The sequence below is a fragment of the Phycomyces blakesleeanus genome (assembly GCF_001638985.1).
Source record: "Phycomyces blakesleeanus NRRL 1555(-) unplaced genomic scaffold PHYBLscaffold_2, whole genome shotgun sequence".
NCBI lineage: Eukaryota > Fungi > Mucoromycota > Mucoromycetes > Mucorales > Phycomycetaceae > Phycomyces > Phycomyces blakesleeanus.
The window spans coordinates 1,749,621-1,771,141 of NW_017265135.1; the positions used below are offsets into that span (position 1 = coordinate 1,749,621).

General features: G+C 37.5%; 7 protein-coding genes across 7 annotated transcripts; 2 read left to right on the top strand and 5 right to left on the bottom strand.

The window, feature by feature from the left end:
• On the bottom strand, nucleotides 1-2,862 carry PHYBLDRAFT_176686 (hypothetical protein; the record flags this gene model as incomplete). The annotated part of the gene is made up of 4 exons (XM_018437812.1): nucleotides 1-372; nucleotides 444-1,944; nucleotides 2,007-2,362; nucleotides 2,555-2,862. The coding sequence occupies 4 exons, from the start codon at nucleotides 2,860-2,862 to the stop codon at nucleotides 144-146; spliced, it is 2,394 nt and encodes a 797-aa protein (XP_018297663.1). The 3' UTR covers nucleotides 1-143.
• Nucleotides 2,863-2,965: 103 nt separating this feature from the next.
• On the bottom strand, nucleotides 2,966-4,026 carry PHYBLDRAFT_106472 (hypothetical protein; the record flags this gene model as incomplete). The annotated part of the gene is made up of 6 exons (XM_018427948.1): nucleotides 2,966-3,162; nucleotides 3,227-3,286; nucleotides 3,395-3,463; nucleotides 3,513-3,619; nucleotides 3,663-3,833; nucleotides 3,899-4,026. Coding segments are annotated over 6 exons (732 nt in total), but the record flags the coding sequence as incomplete, so codon positions are not given.
• A 778-nt stretch (nucleotides 4,027-4,804) lies between these two features.
• On the bottom strand, nucleotides 4,805-5,442 carry PHYBLDRAFT_139656 (hypothetical protein; the record flags this gene model as incomplete). Its single annotated transcript, XM_018430262.1, has 4 exons — nucleotides 4,805-4,935; nucleotides 4,987-5,109; nucleotides 5,161-5,223; nucleotides 5,304-5,442. 4 exons carry the CDS (start codon nucleotides 5,440-5,442, stop codon nucleotides 4,805-4,807), a joined length of 456 nt encoding a protein of 151 aa, XP_018297665.1.
• A 328-nt stretch (nucleotides 5,443-5,770) lies between these two features.
• Nucleotides 5,771-6,073, bottom strand: PHYBLDRAFT_139657 (hypothetical protein; the record flags this gene model as incomplete). Its single annotated transcript, XM_018430263.1, has 2 exons — nucleotides 5,771-5,890; nucleotides 5,999-6,073. The coding sequence occupies 2 exons, from the start codon at nucleotides 6,071-6,073 to the stop codon at nucleotides 5,771-5,773; spliced, it is 195 nt and encodes a 64-aa protein (XP_018297666.1).
• Nucleotides 6,074-6,124: 51 nt separating this feature from the next.
• Nucleotides 6,125-7,327, bottom strand: PHYBLDRAFT_130035 (hypothetical protein; the record flags this gene model as incomplete). Its single annotated transcript, XM_018429330.1, has 7 exons — nucleotides 6,125-6,388; nucleotides 6,454-6,551; nucleotides 6,613-6,722; nucleotides 6,792-6,927; nucleotides 7,023-7,091; nucleotides 7,145-7,199; nucleotides 7,268-7,327. 7 exons carry the CDS (start codon nucleotides 7,325-7,327, stop codon nucleotides 6,242-6,244), a joined length of 675 nt encoding a protein of 224 aa, XP_018297667.1. The 3' UTR covers nucleotides 6,125-6,241.
• Nucleotides 7,328-15,707: 8,380 nt separating this feature from the next.
• Nucleotides 15,708-18,252, top strand: PHYBLDRAFT_130038 (hypothetical protein). The gene is made up of 9 exons (XM_018429331.1): nucleotides 15,708-15,751; nucleotides 15,834-15,955; nucleotides 16,032-16,122; nucleotides 16,176-16,323; nucleotides 16,401-16,659; nucleotides 16,725-16,897; nucleotides 16,982-17,374; nucleotides 17,471-17,669; nucleotides 17,752-18,252. The coding sequence occupies exons 1-9, from the start codon at nucleotides 15,736-15,738 to the stop codon at nucleotides 18,181-18,183; spliced, it is 1,833 nt and encodes a 610-aa protein (XP_018297668.1). The 5' UTR covers nucleotides 15,708-15,735; the 3' UTR covers nucleotides 18,184-18,252.
• Nucleotides 18,253-20,181: 1,929 nt separating this feature from the next.
• PHYBLDRAFT_130041 (hypothetical protein) lies at nucleotides 20,182-21,189 on the top strand. Its single transcript, XM_018429332.1, has 3 exons — nucleotides 20,182-20,253; nucleotides 20,613-20,931; nucleotides 21,028-21,189. Exons 1-3 carry the CDS (start codon nucleotides 20,217-20,219, stop codon nucleotides 21,110-21,112), a joined length of 441 nt encoding a protein of 146 aa, XP_018297669.1. The 5' UTR covers nucleotides 20,182-20,216; the 3' UTR covers nucleotides 21,113-21,189.
• The last annotated feature ends 332 nt before the right edge of the window (nucleotides 21,190-21,521 follow it).

Genomic DNA, 21,521 nt, shown 5'->3' on the forward strand with positions numbered 1-21,521 from the left:
ATGGTATTAAACTATGCGATGTTGAGCTGTTTTTATTGAAATGATAAAAATAACGACAAATTTTATTTGCTCAGTTGTTTTTTTTATATTGTATGGTTGTTATTGTTTTTGAATATATAGAGAGGGAAAAAGAAGAAAAGTATTTATTTTCTGATATCAGCTACACGGATAGCAACGGCATTACGGTGGGCATCCAGGCCTTCAATTTCTGCCAATCTCATAACGGTGTCACCAAGTCTGTCGAGTCCTTCTGCGGTAAGTTCTTGTGAAGTAATGTGCTTGACAAATGTGAGGGTGTTCACACCAGAGTACATGCGAGAATAACCATAGGTAGGCAAAGTGTGGTTGGTACCGGAAGCATAGTCACCCATACTTTAAAATAAAATGCTTGTTTTAATATCAAGTATTACACCAAAAAAATAAATAAACGCTATTGTCCTTACCTTTCTGGAGAGTAGTGACCAACAAAGACACTTCCAGCATGTTGGATATCAGGAATGAGTCTGGCGGCATTGTCAATGTGAAGAATAAGATGCTCAGGTGCATATTCATTGGAGAAACGAACAGCCTCATCGATGGTGTTTACACGGAGAGTGTAAGACTTGGGAATACTTTCACGGATGATATCCACACGGGGGAGACGAATAGCCTGCTCGTGGATAGCATCTTCAATAGCAGCGAGAATAGAATCCTCAAGATCAACAGCAACCAAGACAACCTGGGAATCGACGCCGTGTTCAGCCTGGGACAACAGATCAGCGGCAACGTAGGAGGGCTTGCAAGTGCGGTCAGCAATAACCAATACTTCAGAGGGACCGGCAGGCATATCAATGGAGACAAGGCAAGAGGTATCATTCTGGGCAACCATTTTGGCAGCAGTTACGTACTGGTTACCAGGTCCACAGATCTTGTCTACCTTGGGAACTGTCTGGGTACCATAAGCCATAGCGGCAACAGCTTGTGCACCACCAGCAAGAACAACGTGCGAAGCCCCAACCTTGTGAGCAACATACAATACCTCAGGAACAACAGTACCATCGGCGCGAGGAGGGGTGGCAATCACAATTTCGGAACAGCCGGCAACCTTTGCAGGGATACCCAGCATAAGAGTAGTTGAAGGAAGAATGGCGGTTCCACCAGGGACATACAAGCCAACCTTTTCAATTGGGCGAGCAAATCGAGAGCATACAACGCCAGGCATTGTCTCAACAACAAGAGTCTCGCGGTCCATTTGTGCGTCGTGGAACTTGTAAATGTTGTCATAAGCTTGGTCGATGGCTGCCTTGGTGAGAGGGTCCAATTCCATATCCTTGGGGTTGAAAGGTGCTTTGATGGTAGCATGTTCTAAGTTGACGCGATCAAACTTGGCAGTAAGGTCCTTCAAAGCAGCATCACCACGCTCACGGACATCCTTCATAATAGGAGCAACTCTGGCAGAGATCTCGGAGGAGTCAATGATGGGACGCAGCAAAAGCTTTGCTCTCTTCTCGGCAGAGATATCGTTTGAGGAGTAGGTCACCATCTCGATTCTGCCATCCTTCTTGGGGGCAGGCTTGGGAGCAGGAGTGGGAGCAGGCTTAGGAGCGGCAACAGTTGGTTCGATCCACTTGGGCTTGGCGTTACCAGGACGACGGGTGACCTTGCGGGCCTTCTTGTCAAGGTTCTTCTCGATATCCTCAATAGATACACCGGCACTGACACACTTGGTAAGGGCAAAGTATATCAGGTCTGCAGCCTCCCACGCGATGTCATCCTTTTCGGTGGCATCACACAACTCCTCGGCTTCCTCCATAATCTTAGACTTGAGAAGCTTAGCATCGTTGAAAAGACGTGCTGTGTAAGATCCAACGGGTGCGCTGTTCTTTCTGCTCTGAAGAGTCTGTTGGAGAGATGCGAGACCAGTCTCAGCACCAAAACAAGTACGAGTATTGAGGTGACAGAATCCTTAAAAATAATGTATAAGTTCCTTGCTATTTTCTTTTTCAATCATTCTTCTATGTTTATACCTGCTCCGTGCTGTTTAACAATGAAGCGAAGGGCGTCGCCATCACAATCGTAGTCGATACGGACTAGGGTTTGGGTAGCACCTGAAGTCAGACCCTTGTGCCAAAGTCCATGGCGTCTGCTCTGGTAGACACCTTGGCCCAAACGGATCGACTCCTTCACACTTTCTTGGCTAGAATAAACAAGTCCAAGGGCAGTGTTGCGTTCATCTACTACCATTGTTGTATAGAGCCCATCGGCACGGTCAGTAGTAGCAGCAGCCAAGAACGCCTCTCCGACATTAAGCTTATTCTTAACACTGGGATCAGTGGTGAGGATTGATGCAGGAACAAGGGTATCCAAATTGACGGCGTTGAAGCTACGGATGCCATCGATGGTCAATGCGGCGAAATCGCTCACTTCGACAACAATGCGGCGGAGACCACCTTCGAGTAAAACAGCACTTTTAAAAGCATTTGCCTGTTGAGCCAATGCTTTGTTGGAAGAGGCCTCTTTTCGGGTTGCCTGGACAATAAAGGCAGAAACGCCTGCGGGAGAGTTCAGGAGAGACTCCAACAAAGGGTTCTCGAGAGCAGAAGTGACAGCAATACGTTCTTCAGGAATTCCAGCCAATTCCTGCACGACATTTGCATACACGCTAATGTCAAAAACAACCTTCCACACACCCACGTCCCACAATTTAACAGCCTCCTCTACGGTTGAAGCATGAGTCCAAAACAAAGTTGAACCAGTTTGCTGAATCAATTCTTTAACAGAGTCAACAGTTGTATTCTTAAGAAGCACAGAGCCAAGGTAGGTGAGTGAGTTCTTGAGTGATGCCTGAGCGACATCAGTCGCATCAAGTGAAGGTAAAAACATGGTTTATCGAATAAAGTAATAAAAATGCTACTCCAAAGGTACTATCAAGAAAAATATAGGTGTGACTTGCAAATGTAAATATGAATCATCTTTGATCGGAGCACTAATAAATGGTATCAACAAGTTCATCATCCACTAGAAAATTAGGATTGATAAGTATCCATTCATTGGGTAAAAATATGTAAATTGTACCTTGGCGCCGATACAACACAATTTCTTGCTGTTTATAATACCCCATATTTCTCTCATCATATAGAACAAGACTAAGGTAATAGATAACAGAGAACTTTTTGTTGATATCTATACGTTTTTTTTTTTAGATTCTTAAATAAGCTTTACTTTGCTGTATTTAATTCTAATGTACCTCTAAATGTAGGTGTCAGCCTTAATCCACCCAAGAACAGTCTGATAGGAATAAATTCCCCTAAATGATTACGATTATGAAAACAATTATAATTATAATAGTAATAGTAATAGTAATAGTAATAGTAGCAACAATAATAAAATGTTCTATTAAAAGGCGGAATCATACCACGAAATGGCTCACCATCCATTATTTCATACTTTATCAATGCCTCACTTTCATTGAAAGCATTTGGGGCTGAGCCCAGTAATGAATATCAGTTTAATCATCTCAAAGTAACACTTACTAGATTCAATTGTTTCTCGTTTCACAATCCATAGTTCCATTAACTTAATCTTTATACGCACCAACCGGAAGAAAATCTTTCCTACAACCACATCCCGCAAATCATATCTACGGAAGGTTAGTTATTATTCTCTTTCATGACCATACTTACTTTGATTTGTTGTATTCAAATTCAATATGCAAGCTGTCTTCGAGACCGACCTCCATCTTTAGTTTTTTAATGAGATCTTCTTTTGACTGTGCATAATGATAAACTAATATATCTGCTTCTTGTGTTATGTTTGACAAATGTTTTCTGGCCAATGCCACACGAATTAAATATCTGCCGTTTATGCAGAGCGTGAATTACATTATTTTGACATTTTATTAATGATCATAAAACCCTACCTCAACGTCACCTGGTTCCCGTAATAAGACTCAAAAGACTTGGCAACATTTATGAATGCAAACTCGAAGGATATATTCTTTTCAAGTTCTCCTGGTACAGCCAGCTCTTGTGATAAATGGAGAAAATCAAGGTCTTGGGATTTTGTGGCTGCTATCACGCAATTTTTTACTTATGTTTAAAACCTGAGAAACTCTTGTTTGAAGACCTAACACGTACTTATATGTCCAATACATTCAACCTTGATACCCTAGTGTTCCAGAAATCGACCTTTAGACAGGTCTATAGAAATCTGTATATTATATATTAAGTATGGCTCTTAAATAACTTTTTGACGCATATTATTTACTTTTCCTTTCACTGACTCTCTGTCAAGAAAGACAGGTAAAGTTTCTAGTTTAGTTATAGTTCCTTGTTCCCTTTTACGCCCAGGAATATCCGTGATTTTGACCTTGATGTCAGGAGCATGACCTATACCAAATATTCTCTACATAGATGCGTAAGATGTTATGTGTCAGGTATTGAGCCTCGGTTCTACGCTTTGACTCACAGTGGCCGATATCATTTTTCAATAAAATACAAGCTTGAAGGCTCTATATAAGTGGATAAAAGTTGGCAGAGAAAGAGAAAGAAACAGTTAAAATAGTAAAGTATATATCATGTGTTCTCTGGTCACACGGTTTTTGGTTTATCTCGCAAGGTCTCAATTGTTAAAAAGGAAGAAGAGGAAGAAGAGGAAGAAGAGGAAGAATGGTTATCAAATTGGCTCTAAAAAGAAAGCCTTTCCAATTTTGTATAAAGATTGTAATTGGGAATTATCATTAAAGGAGTTTACTTTTAGCAAATATGCTTAAAAGAAACAAAAGTACAATATAAAATTAGGCAAGACCAGCTCGCTATGGTTAAATCTAAAGAATTGCTGTAATTGTCGAGTAACTGCCGACCAGGACTACCAAGACATGAATAAGACCCCATAGAAAAGGGATCCATGATGACATGACAAAAAATCCTGAATTGTATACAAACGCAAGTGCGACCCCTATTAATAAAATATAAGCGTATATTCGAGAGACTTTCTAGAGAACAATACCCATAATACTCCCGATCACAAAGGAAGATAATGAACCGGCAAATACAAAGATTAGTGGGATAGTAATCAATGTATTCCACTTGAATGTCCGAGATTTAGCAAACGTGGTAAATGCCCAAATACCTAATACAAAAGTTAACCAGCTATTAAATTCACAAAAGTCATATTTCGTACCTGCAGGAAGATATACGACGAGTGAGAAGATAATTGACCACAACATTGTAAAGCGCCAAATATCTAGAGTTAATTATCTAGTTTAATATACACAAACCTCCTGGAATCTTAAAGTCATTGGCAAACAAATAAAGAGAACTGACCATTAAGATAATAAAGTGAATGAGGAATGTCAGCTACGAGATTGAGAGGATCGAAGCCTTCGCCAAATGGCCAATAAAGCGCAGGCCATGCTGGTGCTTCTTGGTAGCCATATGGAAGGCGGAAATGAATCGCTGTCATATGTTTAGAAGAGATGTGTATACTGTGTTGGGTTGAATGGGTTTGCTTCTTGGGCCCTTCTTTTTTTTTGCCACATGTGCATACAACCACCTTTTATTCTGATGTATAAAGTCACACTTACCATTTCAGGAGGAATAAATGGTGTAAAAGACCCCAAGGAGAACAAAAGAAAAACAGGTTAAAGTTCCGCTTAACAAGTGAAAGAATGAGCTGATTCCCACTATAGGTTTCTGGTTAATGCTGTTATTATCAATGCGACATATCCTAACTTTGGTACTGAATAAACAACGAGTCTTTAATTGAATTACTCATTCTCAATTACATTTCTCTAATACTCGTGAGCCCCACGAGATGAATGATCAACCACGGTATATGCACTGTAACCAGTGATCGCTTCAACGTAGCACTTTGTATTTGTATACAGGATCAAGTTGAAGTGGCGGACATTCTAGGGTATTTTATAAATTAAAGAAAAGGAACTCTATCACTGTTAATATTATTGAGCCTTTTACACAAAAAAAGGAGAGTAAAATGAATATTGATTGTATAGGCTTACAGAGTAAAACACTTGTAAGCTACTTGGCTCATTTGAGCCCTCGTTGTTTTCAATACCATACTGACATGTGTACATACACTGTTAAATAAACTCAATAGAATATATATTTTTTTATTTTAGATTTACGTTAGAAATGATATAAACACACGTCTATAGACGAAATTCAGATGCAGGATTAAAATCATAGCTTTTTTTTTAAAGATGATCAAATATCATGATAAAAATTATACACCAGATATAAGTTTATGCGTCAGCTAAACAGTTCCAATTAATAGGTTCCTTTCCATGTTGCGAAAGATACTCATTGGTTTGCTTGAAATGGTGACATTCAAAGAATCCTCTGTGTGCGGACAAAGGTGATGGATGAACTGCTTTAAGAACCAAATGTTTCTGTCAAAAAAAATGGTTTATATTAGTTTACTGTGCCTATTTTTCCTCACTAGAAATATATTTACCTTATTGTCGATCTTGGAGCCCTTTTTTTGGGCATGTGCACCCCAGAGAAGAAACACGATACCCTTCTTTTTCTCGTTCAAATGGTTGATTATGGCCTCTGTAACAGCAATAACAGGATAAAATTAATGCTATGATGTTATATTCTTATATTATCTTACCAGTAAATTGTTCCCATCCTTTGTTAGAGTGGCTTGCAGGTTCATGTGCGCGAACAGTGAGAGATGTGTTAAGCATAAGAACACCTTGTTTAGCCCATTCTTCAAGATAACTTTTAAATACAGTTTAGTTTTTAGTTTTTTTTTTTTAAAAAAAATAATTTCTTAATAATAAATATTACCCATGGTTAGGTTTTTTGAAATCAGGATAATCAATAGAAATTGCCTTGTAGATATTGACAAGAGAAGGGGGAGGCGTTATGCCCTTGAGTACCGAGAAACAAAGTCCATGGGCTTGGTTGACGTTGTGATAAGGATCTAAAAGAGATTTTTGCTTTGTCTTTTAATAAAATACACACGTGCGCGCACATACGCACACACACACACACACACAAACTCGGTCTTATCTTTACCTTGACCTACGATTACCACTTTGACGTTCGATAAAGGGGTGAAGTTGGACCAGCTATAAATCTGATCGTCTGTTTTATATCCAAGTTAGTATCTGTAGTTTGCAAAAGAACGCGTGATTTACCTGCTGGATAGACAGTTTTTTTTGCCTCTTTCTCGGCCTTCAAGAATTTTTTTAACTATTTGATTGGTGTAATAAAAAGTTAGAAAAATCAACACTATTCCTGACAGCTATTAGTTTTATTACCGCCAGGAATGACGGTTTTGTCATTTCAGGCTTCAAAGCCTTAAACCACCCGTCTTCCATGTTACTGATTTCAAGATTCAGTAATTCACTTGTCTCTGCGTCAAAGTCATTTTTGGATTCTTTAGAATTGGATTTGGTAATGGGTAGAACTGTCTTTTCTGCTGATTTTGGAGTGGCAGTAGGTGTAACTGGTTTGAACATTGCAAATAATGTAGTTTGATGTGTAGGAGTAGTGCAAGCCTTTTTGGTGCCTTTGTTAGAGTCGACTGAGGACGATGCAGGGCGCTTTTTGAGTTCCATTTTATTGGCGAAAGTAAGAAAAAGAAGAAGTGTCAAACTAATTGAACTTTTCTGGATATGAATCTATAGTTTTTGTGTGTGCGGCAAAATCTCGAGTTTTCTAAATGTAAATATTGAATAAAGCCACCAACAATTTTAAATACAAACTCACAAACACACACGTATTATTCTGCCCACATACAGATAAACTTATATATAGTGTGAGTGCATATTTTCGAGTTCCTGTTGCCGAATGACATGGAGTCGCACTCGACGAAATTTTGAGCAATGGTTGTTTCTCAATAGTCTTCGTATCGCGTCTAACATAATCGATGAGACATTAATACCTTTCCATATATTGCTATTAAATATTTATATATATATATATATTCTTTTGAGGGTGGCAACATAAAAACTTTTTGCTTTTTTAAAGAATAATTTTGAGAATCAACAATTAATTAATCCATAATGTCATTAGAGATATTTATCAATGTTTTTGATTTACGTCTTTTTCGAAAATGAAAAGCCATTAATAGAAATCAATAGATAAAGAGGCGCATTAATTGTTGCTACAGAGAAAGATTAATATCACAGCAAGGTTATCAACAGCTTAGTAAGACTTATATATATAAAAGTCCAAATTCACGGAATTGATTTTGGATAGATTTACAATGGAATTCACATCTTTGGATATTGGAACAAGTTGAATGACTGTCATATTAACACAAATGCAGTCCTTAAAAAAACCCCCTATCTCGGTTTAGATAAAGGTCTATATTAAGAAAGGTGTTCTATATTTCGAAATGAGAAATATGAAGCATAAATAAGACTGAATTGCATTAATGTTCAATCTAGAAAATATATTTAATAAGGTGCGAATATCCCTTGTTGAGTACTAATCTTTGTTTATATGTATTTTATATAGTTTACAATGCGACATGAAAAATAATAATTATGCAGGTCTTCTCTCTCGTTCTCTCTCTCTGTTACGTTTTCGATTGTCATTCAAGTTATTTGATGAACTTTCTTTTCGCTTAGTGTTTTCGCCAGCAACCCTCTGTAATGATTTAAATTGTTAAACATAAAAGCGAAATCACAGCATAAATTACTTTTCTTACCTCCACAACTGATGTACCATCCTTAAAGTGTGTCTTAAATACAACATTTGCATTGTTAAACATGCCTTCTTTGAGAGAAACAACAATAAACTGAGATCCTTTGAATCTAGTTTTTAGAAGCTGACCGATGTTTTGGGTATGCGAAAGATCTAGAGCAGCATCTACTTCGTCTAGAATATACATTGGCGCAGGCTTGTATTGCAACAGAGAAAGAATCAGGGACAGTGCCACAAGTGATCTAGAGTGTGTATGTCAAAATCTAGTACATTCTTATTTCCGAGACTTTCTATGCCTTTCTTACTTTTGACCACCACTCAGCTCAGTTAAGCTTTGTTTCCACACGCCACCGATACAGACTTTGACTTCCAATCCATCAGAAACCGTCTTTCCTTCTGGCGCCTGAAGCTTGCATGTGTTTCCTGGTAATAGGTCGGCAAAAATATCAGCAAAATCCCTAAAGTAGAATTAATGAGTATTGTAGAAACCAAACTGATTTTCTTATATAGTACTGACTTGTTAACTTTGCGCCATGTTCTTTCCAAGGTTTCTTTCTTATGTTGTTCCACTGTCATGACTGTATCCTCAATCTTCTGTTTGTCTCTCTGGACTGTGGCAAGTCTTAAGTTTAATGTAGTCTCTTTCTTTTCATCACTATATATCATACATGTTAGGCTCTTGATTTAAACTCTTATCAAAAACGTACTTATCAATCATGCTCATTACTCGAACATTGATTTTCTTGCGCATTGCATCATATTTTAATGCCAATTGAGATAGTGTACGTTTTGTATCACTTATACTGATACTTTTATAATCATAGGGTGTATTTGGCTGACCAAAGAATCTATGGAAAACATGTTAAATGTCTTGTTAGTTAAAATAAGTCGCCGCTGCTTACTGTTTTTGATCAAGAATCCAGTCATGCTGATTCTCGAGATCAGCCACCATTTGCTGAGCACCCTGTTGTTCCTTTTGATAGCGTTCGATTTCATGTGTGATCTTTTGAGCTTCAAGACCGTATTCTATAACCTCGGATGATTTGATTTTATGCATTGAATCAAGTTCTTTTAACTCTTCATTGTGTGCATTCAGCGCTGCAGTCTCTTGCTCAAGATCATTTTGTGCTTCTTCGATATTCGACTAGAGAAAATAAAATAAAATACGTTTTGTTTTAATTCTTGTGATTAAATACAACTCGTAAAGGTTTACCTGAATAATATTCATTTCTGTGACTAAGTTTTGGGCATTTTGGGTGTATTCATTAATCGTCTCGCGCACTTTTTTTATGTCTTCTTCGAATGTATTGAGGTCAGTCTCCAATTGCTCTATAATACACACACGCATATATATATATGATAATCAGTCATCATGCAAGGCAGTAAAACATCGAAGAATAAATACCTTTCTCAAGTTCAAGTGTTTGTACCGCACGCTGCATGGCTTGTAACTTTTTGCTACCGTGAGCAACGAGGGCTTTAAGATTATTCACCTTTGCCTATTATAATTTAAATAAGAATCCTATCAACGTTTTTACTATATCAGTAATCCAGGACTTACTTTCATTTCATTCAGTTTTGAATCCTTATTGCTATTAAATTCAGCCATCTCTGCTTCGATACGCTTATAATCGGCAATTGCCTTCTGACGTTCCTTGTTTGCTTCCAATGCAGTTTCTTTGTAATTTTCAATTTGCTGCTTAATATTATCTACTACTTGGACCAGCTGGAAATAGTTATAGCCACAAGGGTTGTTATAATAACTTAGCTCATTGCTTAAAAGAATATATACACAAGGCATTTCGTACCTGCGCGTGAGTACTCTTACTCAATCGATCTTCAAGAAGAGAAAGCTCGTGGGTTTCTAGATCTAGACGTTGCTTGCATTGCCTATATTGGTCAGCTGATTTTTGAGAAGCAACTATCTCTTTTTGAAGTTGGCTGTAGAAAATTTCGTGATTTTTAACTTCATTGCATATTTCATTCATTTCCTGGACTTTAACAAGAACACCAGCATAGTCTGGCTTGGATCCACCTGAAAGGGTTCCAAATGGATCATACACATCACCATCATATGTAACAGATTTCATACGAACGTCATCATCAAATGTAACTCGCTTGGCTGTGTTGGCATCTTTACAAATAAGAGTATTTCCAAAAATCCATTCCATGGCTGCTTCTATCTCTTCATTGTATCCAACCAGGGTAAGAGCAAGATCCACCTTTCCAGGTGCTAACTTCTTAGCTGCGGAAATTTTCTATTTTTCATAATAATATATTTATGTATATTTTTATTAGTTTAAACATCATAATATTTCCTTGAATATGAAAACTTACATCAGCTGGGGCTCTGACTCCTTGGATTTTGTTGAGCGGAATGAAGGAAACTCTTTGTCTGAGTCTTCCTCTCTCTAGAAGTTGAGCACCCACAACCTCGTTTTCTACTACTACCTGATGGAAGTCAAGCAAATATGATATCAGCCTCAGAGTTATTCATCAATTGTATACTACCATACGTTGTATAGTCGTCCACCGGCACATATCTCAAGGGCAGTAGAAGCTTGGATGCTATCCTTGTTAAGTGATATCAACTCGGCAACTAAACCTTTTACTTTTGAGCGATCAAAATCGTGAGTGGGATTGCTGTAAACAAAATCAAGCTTGGATAGTTGCCTTGAAAGAGTATCTTTTCTCTGATTATAATAAATAATGAGATCCAAATTCTGAGGATTTTCTCTCTCCAAATGAGCACATATTCAGCAGTAACCTACCTCTTTCAATTCGCGGAGTATTTCTTCTTCCTCTCCTCGTTTTTTAAATAGTTCCTCTCCATGTTTTGGGTTCCAGCTTAAAGCATTTAATTGTTTCTACAAACCTTTGTCAGAGTGATTATATTATGTATAGTAAGTTTATTTACCTCTAATTCAGGCAATTCGAGCTTCTTTACAGCAATCTCTCGTACCAAGCCATGATTTTGCCTTTCTGCATATATAGCCTGAGGCTCTTTTTCGGACAACTCTTTGCGGAAGTGGGATATTCTCAACTTGGCTGTATCTTCAGCTGTAGATGCATTTCTTTCGGCATTCTTGCATTCTATTTTCAACTATAATGAGACTCATGTCACTTTTATCTTTATCTTTATCACCTTGAAGTTGTTCCAGATAACCGTTCTCATGGCCTTCCTCCGCAGAAATACCAGTTGTCAATGTTTGAATTAACTCCGAAGTTTTTTGCATTTCATGCGTTTTATCATCATGAAGCTTCTTGTAATTTTCGTACTCTTGATATATTCTAGCGTAACTTTCTTTTTTCTCCCCAAGAGCTAGTTCCATCTGATGTCCACAATTTGTAAAATGCCCTTTTTTTTAACGGGAACGAGTCGCAGCTATTTTACCTACCTCTCCTTTTGAAGTAATCATATTTGACATGGTTCTCTGTTCATCAGAAATGGATGTTTCCTGAAGTTTGTGCTTGGTTTTTAATCTGACAAGTTGAGTCGAATAATCTTTGAGTTTCTTCTCAATTTGACGCAATTTTCCTCCATTTTCCGAATCGTGCTTTCTCGATTCTGCTATTGCTTTTCTTTCTTTCTCAATGGTTCCCATTTCAGCCTTGAGGACGTCAATAGCAGCTTTTAGTTCGTTGACCTTATTCTGTCTAGCTGTGTTTTCAGCACCTGACTGGTTCAATTTTTCCTAATGGATTTTCCGGTGTAAGTCTCAAATGCTCTCTCTCTTTCTCTCCATTTAAAAATGAGTAGATAATAACGTACATCATGACGATTGTATTCATAGGCTGTCAGCAAACGATTCAATCGTTCCATTTCAGATTCGGTTTTTTGAAAATCCAAGTAGACTCTTTTTTCAGCTCTTAAACGCTCAAGACGAGGTGTGATTTCTTCCAGGATAAGCTTGTAGACACATGTGAGTGTTATGATAAATAATTTCATTAGCTATTACCTTATTGATCTCTTCTACAGTTCTCTCTTTCTTTGCCATAGTCTGAAAAGCTTTATTTTTACGATCCTCAAACATTCTTGTTCCAGCCGCTTCTTCGACCATACTCAAGATTTCCATAGGCTTCATATTGAGTACTTTTGTAATTCTACCTTGCATGATCAAAAAATGGGGGTTGTTGATATTAAGTGAAACAGACTGGAAGAGGTTCTGAACTGTTTGTTGCTGTGCATTGTGACCATTCACAATGTATTTTGTTCTTCCTCCCATTAAGACCTGCAAGGACAGTAAGATATCCTTGTATGAATTACAAGTACATGTACTATTCTAGACATGCCTGTCTTGTCACGGTGATCTGTTTACAGGTCTCAAAACCAACTGGGCTGCTTTCTCGTTTCTCATTGTTGAACACAATAGTGACAGAGGCTTTAGTGACGCCTGCCTGTCCTCTTTTATAAATAAGATCTTGAAGATTGCTGGCTCGCACCTAATCGGTAAATTGTGAGAATCCTTGAAGGATTTACAAGGAATTCTTCCAAAATAAAGATCTACCTGCGATAGGTTAGTAATTCCTAGGACAAAACAAATCGCATCGAGAATGTTTGATTTGCCCGATCCGTTAAGGCCAGTAATTGCATTGAATTCAGGATCCCATCCAGTAATATGTGTTCTTGACACATATGATTTGAACCCTTCAATTATGAGTTCTTCGAGATACATGGTCAGGTCCAAGTTTCAATTGTGTGAAAGACACCTATTCTCAACATATGCGCTGTTCAAAATAGACTTAATATTTCGACGTCACACACCTATTGGCAAACGCGTTTTTGAATCGCGTAAAGGGATTGTACGACTTATAATTATCACAAGCAGCTTAGTAGTATATGTGGCTACCATATATACACTATTAAGAATAACGCATATGCAGAATTCGAGTGGTAAATTAGTTGATGTAGGCATAAGCAAGTTTTATTGGCGATATTTATAAGTATCAAAGGTAGGCTAAATGACATTGAATTTGTCCTACAGTACTTCTTTAGTGTATGCAAGACAGTTAATTTAAAAAAGGAGTCTTTAAAAGGTTTTTGTATTACTATCATAAAATAGTTACTCTAAAAAGAGAAACAAATCGTCCATTTAATACAAAATACTGCTATTGATGTTCCTATCCAAGTCTTCCTTTTTAACGGTACCTGAAGATGTCTTCAATTTTAAACTCAGTCGCATTTGCAAATCAGTAAGTTTATCTACTTTGAATTTAGACGATGTTGGTTTTTTTCTGGGCAAATCAAAATTAATTTTTAGACAAAGGGAAAATAAAATCTAGACAGAAAAGAATGGAAATTGTTTGAACTCCTTGGAGTGATAGACAATTAGTTGTGAGATTTAAAGAGATAATAGACGTGTTGGAACTAAAACATGAGTCCATATAAAATGATATATTTAGTTGAATGTTTCAAAAAAAAATGATGCTGTCCAAGGTCCCTCATACTTACGTAAATCATTCAAGAAAAAAGACAAGAACATAATGTTAGAAGCTACACAACTGATCAAAGCGAGAGTACATCGACATGCTCTAGTTGACACCAAGAGGGACATAAGAGTTCAAGATTGAAAGGCTGCCCGAACCATAGACTGATCAAACAAGAGCAAGTAAATAGTCTTTTTGGAGGGAGATAACCCTGTAATTTGCAAAAAAAAATCAAATTGGACACAGCTCTTAAGCAAGAATACAAGGCATTACTTACGGCTAAAGTGTTAAAAGTATATGTAAGTTGTTTGAAATATAATGATACGCTCACAGCTTTTTTTTTAACTATTACATTATGGCACATGCCAATGAAACTGTCGATAAACGAGACTTTACAAAAAACTTTTGATATTACATTACTCAATTGGTCTTGAAAAAGTCACCCAAAAAACACAAAGACTATGCAAAACGATATTTTAGATTCTTAGAGCAGCTTTTCCTCAAGATATGAAGTAACATGTGACATGAAAGAGACTTTAAACGGGTACAGTCATTGTGTGTCGGCTGGTTATATTTAAATGGCTGCCGCCTACACCAACTCGGTTGTAGAGTGCTTTGAGGAACGAATATTGACATATCTATTTAGCAGCATCAAAGAACTTTTTGAAAAGGTAATCACAATCTTTCATACATATAGACTTCGGTCTAAAAGAATCTAACTATACATCTTATATGTGTATCCAGAAAAGAGACTTATAGCAAAAATAGTTCAGTCATATTGCTATCAGTATGTCCATGATGACACACCAGTTTGGTCCGGTAATATTCCAGATACTTATACTGTACTGAAAGCTCTAATACTGTTCTTGACATTTCTTTATTTTTCATTTGACACTAAATTTACATTAAGACATACTTTGTGTCATTAATAGAAAAACAACGAAAGAATAATAATGGCAAACTTTAAGCTTGCGGCGTAATATTATGCAGGTATATATATACGAAAAATATGATGGAAAGCTCCGCATTGAACATTATACAACACAATGAAACAACTAATGTCAGATTAGACATTCTGACTTAAAGCTATTAGTGATACTTTATTTGGAACCAGTCAAGTATTCTCAATAAATACGACTAAATAAGTTCTTAGAGAATTATCTACTTTGTGCCAATAAGGATTTCGAGGCTTGTGTTTGCAAGGAATGGGGGCATTTAAACCTAGAATTAGAACCAAAGCTTATTTAAAATATGCATTATAGGATTAAAACAGTAATTATTAGTCGTAGTAAAAGCAGTAACTTTGGATTTAAACATGTTTTGGCTTAATCTCTTTATATTGTACATAATGGTTTCTTTAGGGGGGAGCTATAAGCTTCCCGTTTTACTCAATGCGTGGCTCAAGTAAAATATTATAGAAAATATAACATATGTCTTTATTGAATCATATAAATAATGATAATACATTTCACCTTTTTCGTGTGCGGTTTACCTTGTCTTACTCCCGATCTCGAAGTACCTGAGAATAAATACTAAGCATACCTTTTAATCACCGAAATGACCTCATATTCCTGTAGAAGTAGTCTTACTTGGCCATAAGCTTTGGCTGAGCACACGTCTCTCTTCTTCATCTTACTGACACATCAGAATGGCTTACATCAAGAGTATGTTTTGTAAAAAAAAAGCAGTATTTTTTCGGTTTACGTTTCTCCTTGACTTGCTCACTTCAAACAAATTTCATAATAGAATATACCTTTGCACCCCTCCCTCAGACTAATCGCGGCGAGGCGATCAAACTCGGAAGCGATCCAAAAGGAAAAACCTTTTTGTATACTAATGGCAAGTCGGTGTTCATCAGAGACATTGAGGTAATAATGTTAAATGTGCAGTCAAACAAAGTCCAGAATTCATCGTGTGTCTAAAACGCGAACCTACCAACGATAGAACCCTACTCTCGCAACTGAATATGTCGGACATTCCGCTCAAACTACTGTGGCTCGTTATAGCCCCAGCGGATACTATATTGCATCTGGAGGTATAAGGCTCTGAGAAGTGTAAATACGTGTATACTAAATATTTCAAGTATAGATATTAATGGAAATGTCCGTATCTGGGACACTGTAAATGAGGACCACCTTTTGAAGAACGAAATAAAGCCCATATCTGGCAAGATTAGTGACATTGCCTGGGATTCTGAAAGCAAGCGTCTCATTGCTGTCGGTGAAGGAAAGGAAAGGTAGGGAAATTACAAGATGCATGTATTCAAAGCAAATCATTGAAAGCTAAATCATACACAATATATGAACCTGGTAGATTTGGACACGCATTTTCATTTGACACCCTTTCTTCTACTGGTGAAATTACTGGGCACTCCAAGGTGATCAACAGCGTCAGCATCCGCCAGCAACGCCCCTTCCGTGCAGTCACTGCATCGGATGATTTGACTGTAACATTCTATACCGGTGTACCATTCAAATATTCCAAGTCAATCAAGGCACACACTCGCTTTGTACATGCTGTTCAGTTCTCGCCAGATGGCTCTCATTTTGTCAGTGCTGGAGCCGACGGCAAGGTAATTTAGTTATTTATGATTACACATATCAATCATTTGGTCTAAAATGCATTTATATCATTTAGATCTTTTTGTATGAAGGTCAAAATGGAGATCTTGTCCATGAGTTCACAGAAGAGAATAGCCACACAGGTGGTATTTTCTCTGTTTCGTGGTCTCCTGATAGCAAACAGCTTATTTCTTCTTCTGCTGACTCAACTGTGAAGCTATGGGATATTTCAAGCAACAAGGTGGTCAGGTAAGATGGCTTTGTCTTTCTAGTGGACTTGTGGACTTGTGGACTTGTGGACTTGAACTTTAATACTTGATATTATATAAATAGCACTTTTGATATCAACACTGCCTCTAATGCAGTCGACAACCAGCAAGTGGGTAACTTGTGGCAAAATGATTGGCTCTTGAGTACCTCGCTTTCTGGAGAGATCAATTATCTAGACAAAAGCAGTGGCAAGATTTCTCGTACTGTGGATGGTCACAGCAAGGCAATTACCGCCTTGAGTGTTTCCAAGGACGATACACTATTCACTGGATCTTATGATGGTCGTGTTTATTCATGGGATTATGGAACAGAAGGTGGATCTACTTTGGCTGCACCTTTCTTGGGCCAAGGTCATGCCAATCAGGTAACAGCTCTGGTTGTCAAGGACACCACCTTACTCTCTGTTGGTATGGACGATATTATCAGAGCAGGAAGCACCGAAAGTAAATCATTCAGGTATATAAATCGACACTATAGAAGCAAAGATAGCATAGTTCCTTTTTTTTAAAAGAAAAAACATGTCGCATAACAAAACTCGCATATGTCTAAAAGTGACAAGGCAATTTCCACTGGTGCCCTTCCTGGATCTATTGCTGTCTCTAATGACAAGACCACTGTTGTTACTACTTCCGAAAACATCCAAATCTATGACGGTGACCTAAAGAAGATTAACCAAAAGGATGATCTTGGATATTCCCCTACTGCTGCAGCCATCGATGCCAGTGGCAAGTATCTCATCGTTGGTGGCAAGGTAAATAATAAACATAATATCTTGGAAATACCAATAGGATATACAGTACTAAATATACATACATACATACATACATATATAGGATAACAAAGCTCGTGTATATGAGTTGAGTGATTTGAGCTTGAATAAGGAACTTTCCAACAATCTTGGTAATATCAGCGCTTTAGCTGCTCATCCCACATTGCCCTTGGTAGCTGTGGGTGATAGCGTGGGTAAGATCTTTTTGTATGACCTTGAAACTGGAAAGCCTGTTGTTCAGAGTTGGGTATTCCACACTGCCCGCATTACTTCTCTCGACTGGTCTTCCTGTGGATTGTTCTTGGTGAGCGGCGGTTTGGATACCCATGTCTATATATGGAACCGTGAGAAGCCTTTTAAGAAGGTCGCTATCAAGAACGCACATGTTGATGCCGTTAATAGCGTCCGTTTCCTGCACAATTCTGAGGGACTTGGTGTTGCAAGTGTTGGACAAGACGCAGCACTCCGTCTCTGGCAGGTTACAAAGCCTGAGTAATATATATATATTTACAAATAAAGCAAATGCAAAAGGAGAGAATTAAGCTCTGCAGGTATAAGTTTTTTTTAAAAAAAAAAAAGTTCAATTCAATTAAAAACGAGCTTTTTAAGTAAAAATTGGAGTTCGCTATCCGCTTTGTTTTCTGGGAAATTTTTGGCTTATTTAAGTTGCCGCTTAAAATACAGTAAATTGAAATATTAGTTGCTCACAAAGTGAATGATCGATTAGAAATTTCTGATCGATTGAACTTAAAGTTTCTATTTTTGAAAGCGTACAAAAATACAAATATAAGGTGCGGACAGACTAAAAGTTTAAAAAGAGGGCAAAAAAGAGTAAAACGAGTTTTTTTTTAGAATTTAATCAACAAGACGAACTTATGACTGACCGCACCTTTTTTTTAATTTTTTTTTCAAAATTAGTTCAAATACATATTAGGTAAAATTGTGTCAAAAACACCTTGCCTGTAGTAAAGCGAGAGTCTTTTATTGTGGTTTTCTCAAGGCCCTGCACACTATAACACATTAGAGAACCCGTTGGGATGTGATATTTTGCTAGACTGCTAAAAAAGAATTCTTAGTGAAACCCAGTAAAAAAAAAGAAAAAACTCAACCACAGTTGATGAAAACATAAGTACTGTGACAAACATAAGAGAGATACATCTTAATAAACTTGGCTTTCCATGACTTATTCTCTTAAGTAGATAGATAGAGAAGACTCTTGACTATATTAGATTTATGTTAGAAGGTGGAAAAATAAACTCAATTCTTAATAAAAACTTGGTGATGAAATGGATTGAAAAACTAGAAAACTCCCAATTTTTCACTCCATTTCATCACTAAATGGCCTCCCTCAGTAAAATTTTACATCTTTTCATTGGAATTTAAATCGCCGCGTAAAGCAAAAGTGTGAAAATTTAGAATTTTCACTCGACAACGGGTTCTCTATTGTTTTCATAAAAAGATGCTCTTCTTCTCAATCCCGGTGGCAATGGAAGAAGACTAACCAATCAGAGCTGTCTAAAAGATTTGCCGTTTTATTTCCTTTTTTTGAGCTTTGATCTGTCCACACCAAATAATTATTAATAAACCCCAATCAAAAATATAATAAAAGTCAGCCACAGTTGTGAAGATTTATAAGTTGGAAACATCGATATTGAATAACATAAAGAAAATAAACTTTAATAACCTCGTCTTACTCGGTCAAGTAAAAATACATAAGAAACTTCAGTCAATATGATCTTTTTTTAGGGGAGAGAAATAAGCTTAATTTTTACTAGAAATTAAGTAAGCATTTGGAGCGAAAATTTAAGGAATCCATAACTTCTCGCTTCAAATCATCACAAAATAGCCTCCACGCTAAAGTTAGTAAAAAAAAATCTTTGGAAATTAATTCGAAGCTTGAAATAAATATTTGCAAACGTTCGGAATTCTCGCTCGACAGTACCTCTGCTAAAAGTTTGCGTATATAATACGAGTGACCCTGAGCACCGTGACTTACCTTTTTATTTGGGGAAGTACTGCTGTGGCAGTATTAGGAGTCCGGAGATTTACTCTCCGATAGTTCCCACAATGGTTGTGGTCGACCGGTTTTCATTTCCATTTATAGAGAGTAGCTTAATTCCATAAAAGGGCAACACATTAAAGGGCAATACTAACACCAGCGATAGGTTTGCAGTGGACTGTCACACATTGCTATAAATGGTAAATAAATAATTGGGCGGCCAACCAGTTTCTACTGGTCGGCCGCAACTAGGTAGACGACTATTGTTAGTCAAATACTAGTGGAAGGTGTGCAGGTGTAAAGGATCGAAATAACTTAGCAAAGGAGACTAAGATCGATGCGAATAAACAGTCACGAATAAAATAGATGGCTGAGTGCACTCGATTACTACGTCACGTGCGGCACTTGACGAGCGTGACGTCGATATTTTCATTTGTTCGGGATCAAATTTTTTTTTTATTATTGTGGGCAGGGCCGTGCAACGAATCGCTCTCTCTTTTTTTGCTTCTCGCTTTCAGTGCACTCACACGATGACTGGTATCACTGTTAAGGACGTCAACGCTCACGGTACGCACTCCTATTACTTCTATTATATTACACTCTACAGAGTGTGAGCCTTGAAGCAAAGCCAGAGTCACATACTGGTGGTTTCATTGTTCGATCAACTTGATGGCTTGGCTTCATCACTTTGCGATCCACATTTCTTCTCCCTCTCTCTTTATCTGCCAATACGTACAGTAAAATCCCAAATTTATGGTCACGGCGACATAAGTAACGGAGGACAGCTTAAACGAACTGCGAACAGCATTTGCAACAATTTTTATTTCACCAAATAAACTGAGAGAGGGAGAGAATTGTGGACAAGTTTGGGTGGCTTGGCCTTCTGAAAAAATTAAATTTTCTAATCTTAACCTATAATAATCCAGAGTTCATCAAGGCCTACTCTGCCTACCTCAAGCGTACCGGTAAGCTCGAGGTCCCCAAGTTCGTCGACATTGTCAAGACTGGATCCTACAAGGAGTTGGCTCCTTATGACCCCGACTGGTACTACGTCCGTGCCGCTTCCGTTGCTCGCCACATCTACATCCGCAAGAGCGTCGGTGTCGGTGCCTTGAACAAGGTTCACGGTGGTCGCATCAACCGCGGTTTCCGTCCCTCCCACCACGTCGAGGCCTCTGGTTCCGTCAACCGTAAGGTTCTCCAGTCCCTCGAGAAGATCGGTGTCTTGGAGCAGGACAAGAAGGGGTATGTATTATACTTTTTTTAAAAACAAAACAACAACAACACATACTATAATTACAATAATTAACCATATCTTATTTTTATTTCTTTCTCAATTAGTGGCCGTCGCATCACCCAGGATGGTCAGAGAGATTTGGATCGTATTGCCATGACCCTTGTCGCTTCCGAGGAGGATGACGAGTAAACCTTTGTTATTTACACAACCCCAATAAAAGCATTGCTTTGACATCTTATTTCACTATATACATATTTTACATCTGCATACAGTGTAGGCTGTAGAAAAGGGTGGCTTGTGAAAAAATGTGTGCGGAATCCAGAGGGAGATTATTTTTTTTAAAAAAAGGGGGTAGTGGGGTTAGGGAATATTCTTTAAAGATAAAATATTTCAAAGACAAGGAAATTTGGATTGTATTTTTTGAGACCAATAACTGAGCAAGTGAAAGTTTTTTTTTTCTTTCTTTCTGTTATTATTATTGTTTCTTTTATTTTATATATTTTTTTTAAAATAATAATAATATATAAATATTTTACTTTATATTATTTTTAAAAATTATTTTGTTTTTGAGGTTGAATACAAAATTTTATTTCAAGAG

Excerpts from the sequence above, each read along its gene's own strand:
- PHYBLDRAFT_130041 (XM_018429332.1), top strand. The coding sequence starts at position 20,217 with ATGACTGGTATCACTGTTAAGGACGTCAACGCTCACG. Across the intron at positions 20,254-20,612 it reads TAAGGACGTCAACGCTCACG|AGTTCATCAAGGCCTACTCT; the intron begins GTACGCACTCCT and ends ATAATAATCCAG. Across the intron at positions 20,932-21,027 it reads TTGGAGCAGGACAAGAAGGG|TGGCCGTCGCATCACCCAGG; the intron begins GTATGTATTATA and ends TTTCTCAATTAG.
- PHYBLDRAFT_130038 (XM_018429331.1), top strand. Across the intron at positions 16,123-16,175 it reads ATACTATATTGCATCTGGAG|ATATTAATGGAAATGTCCGT; the intron begins GTATAAGGCTCT and ends TTTCAAGTATAG. Across the intron at positions 16,660-16,724 it reads GTGCTGGAGCCGACGGCAAG|ATCTTTTTGTATGAAGGTCA; the intron begins GTAATTTAGTTA and ends TATATCATTTAG.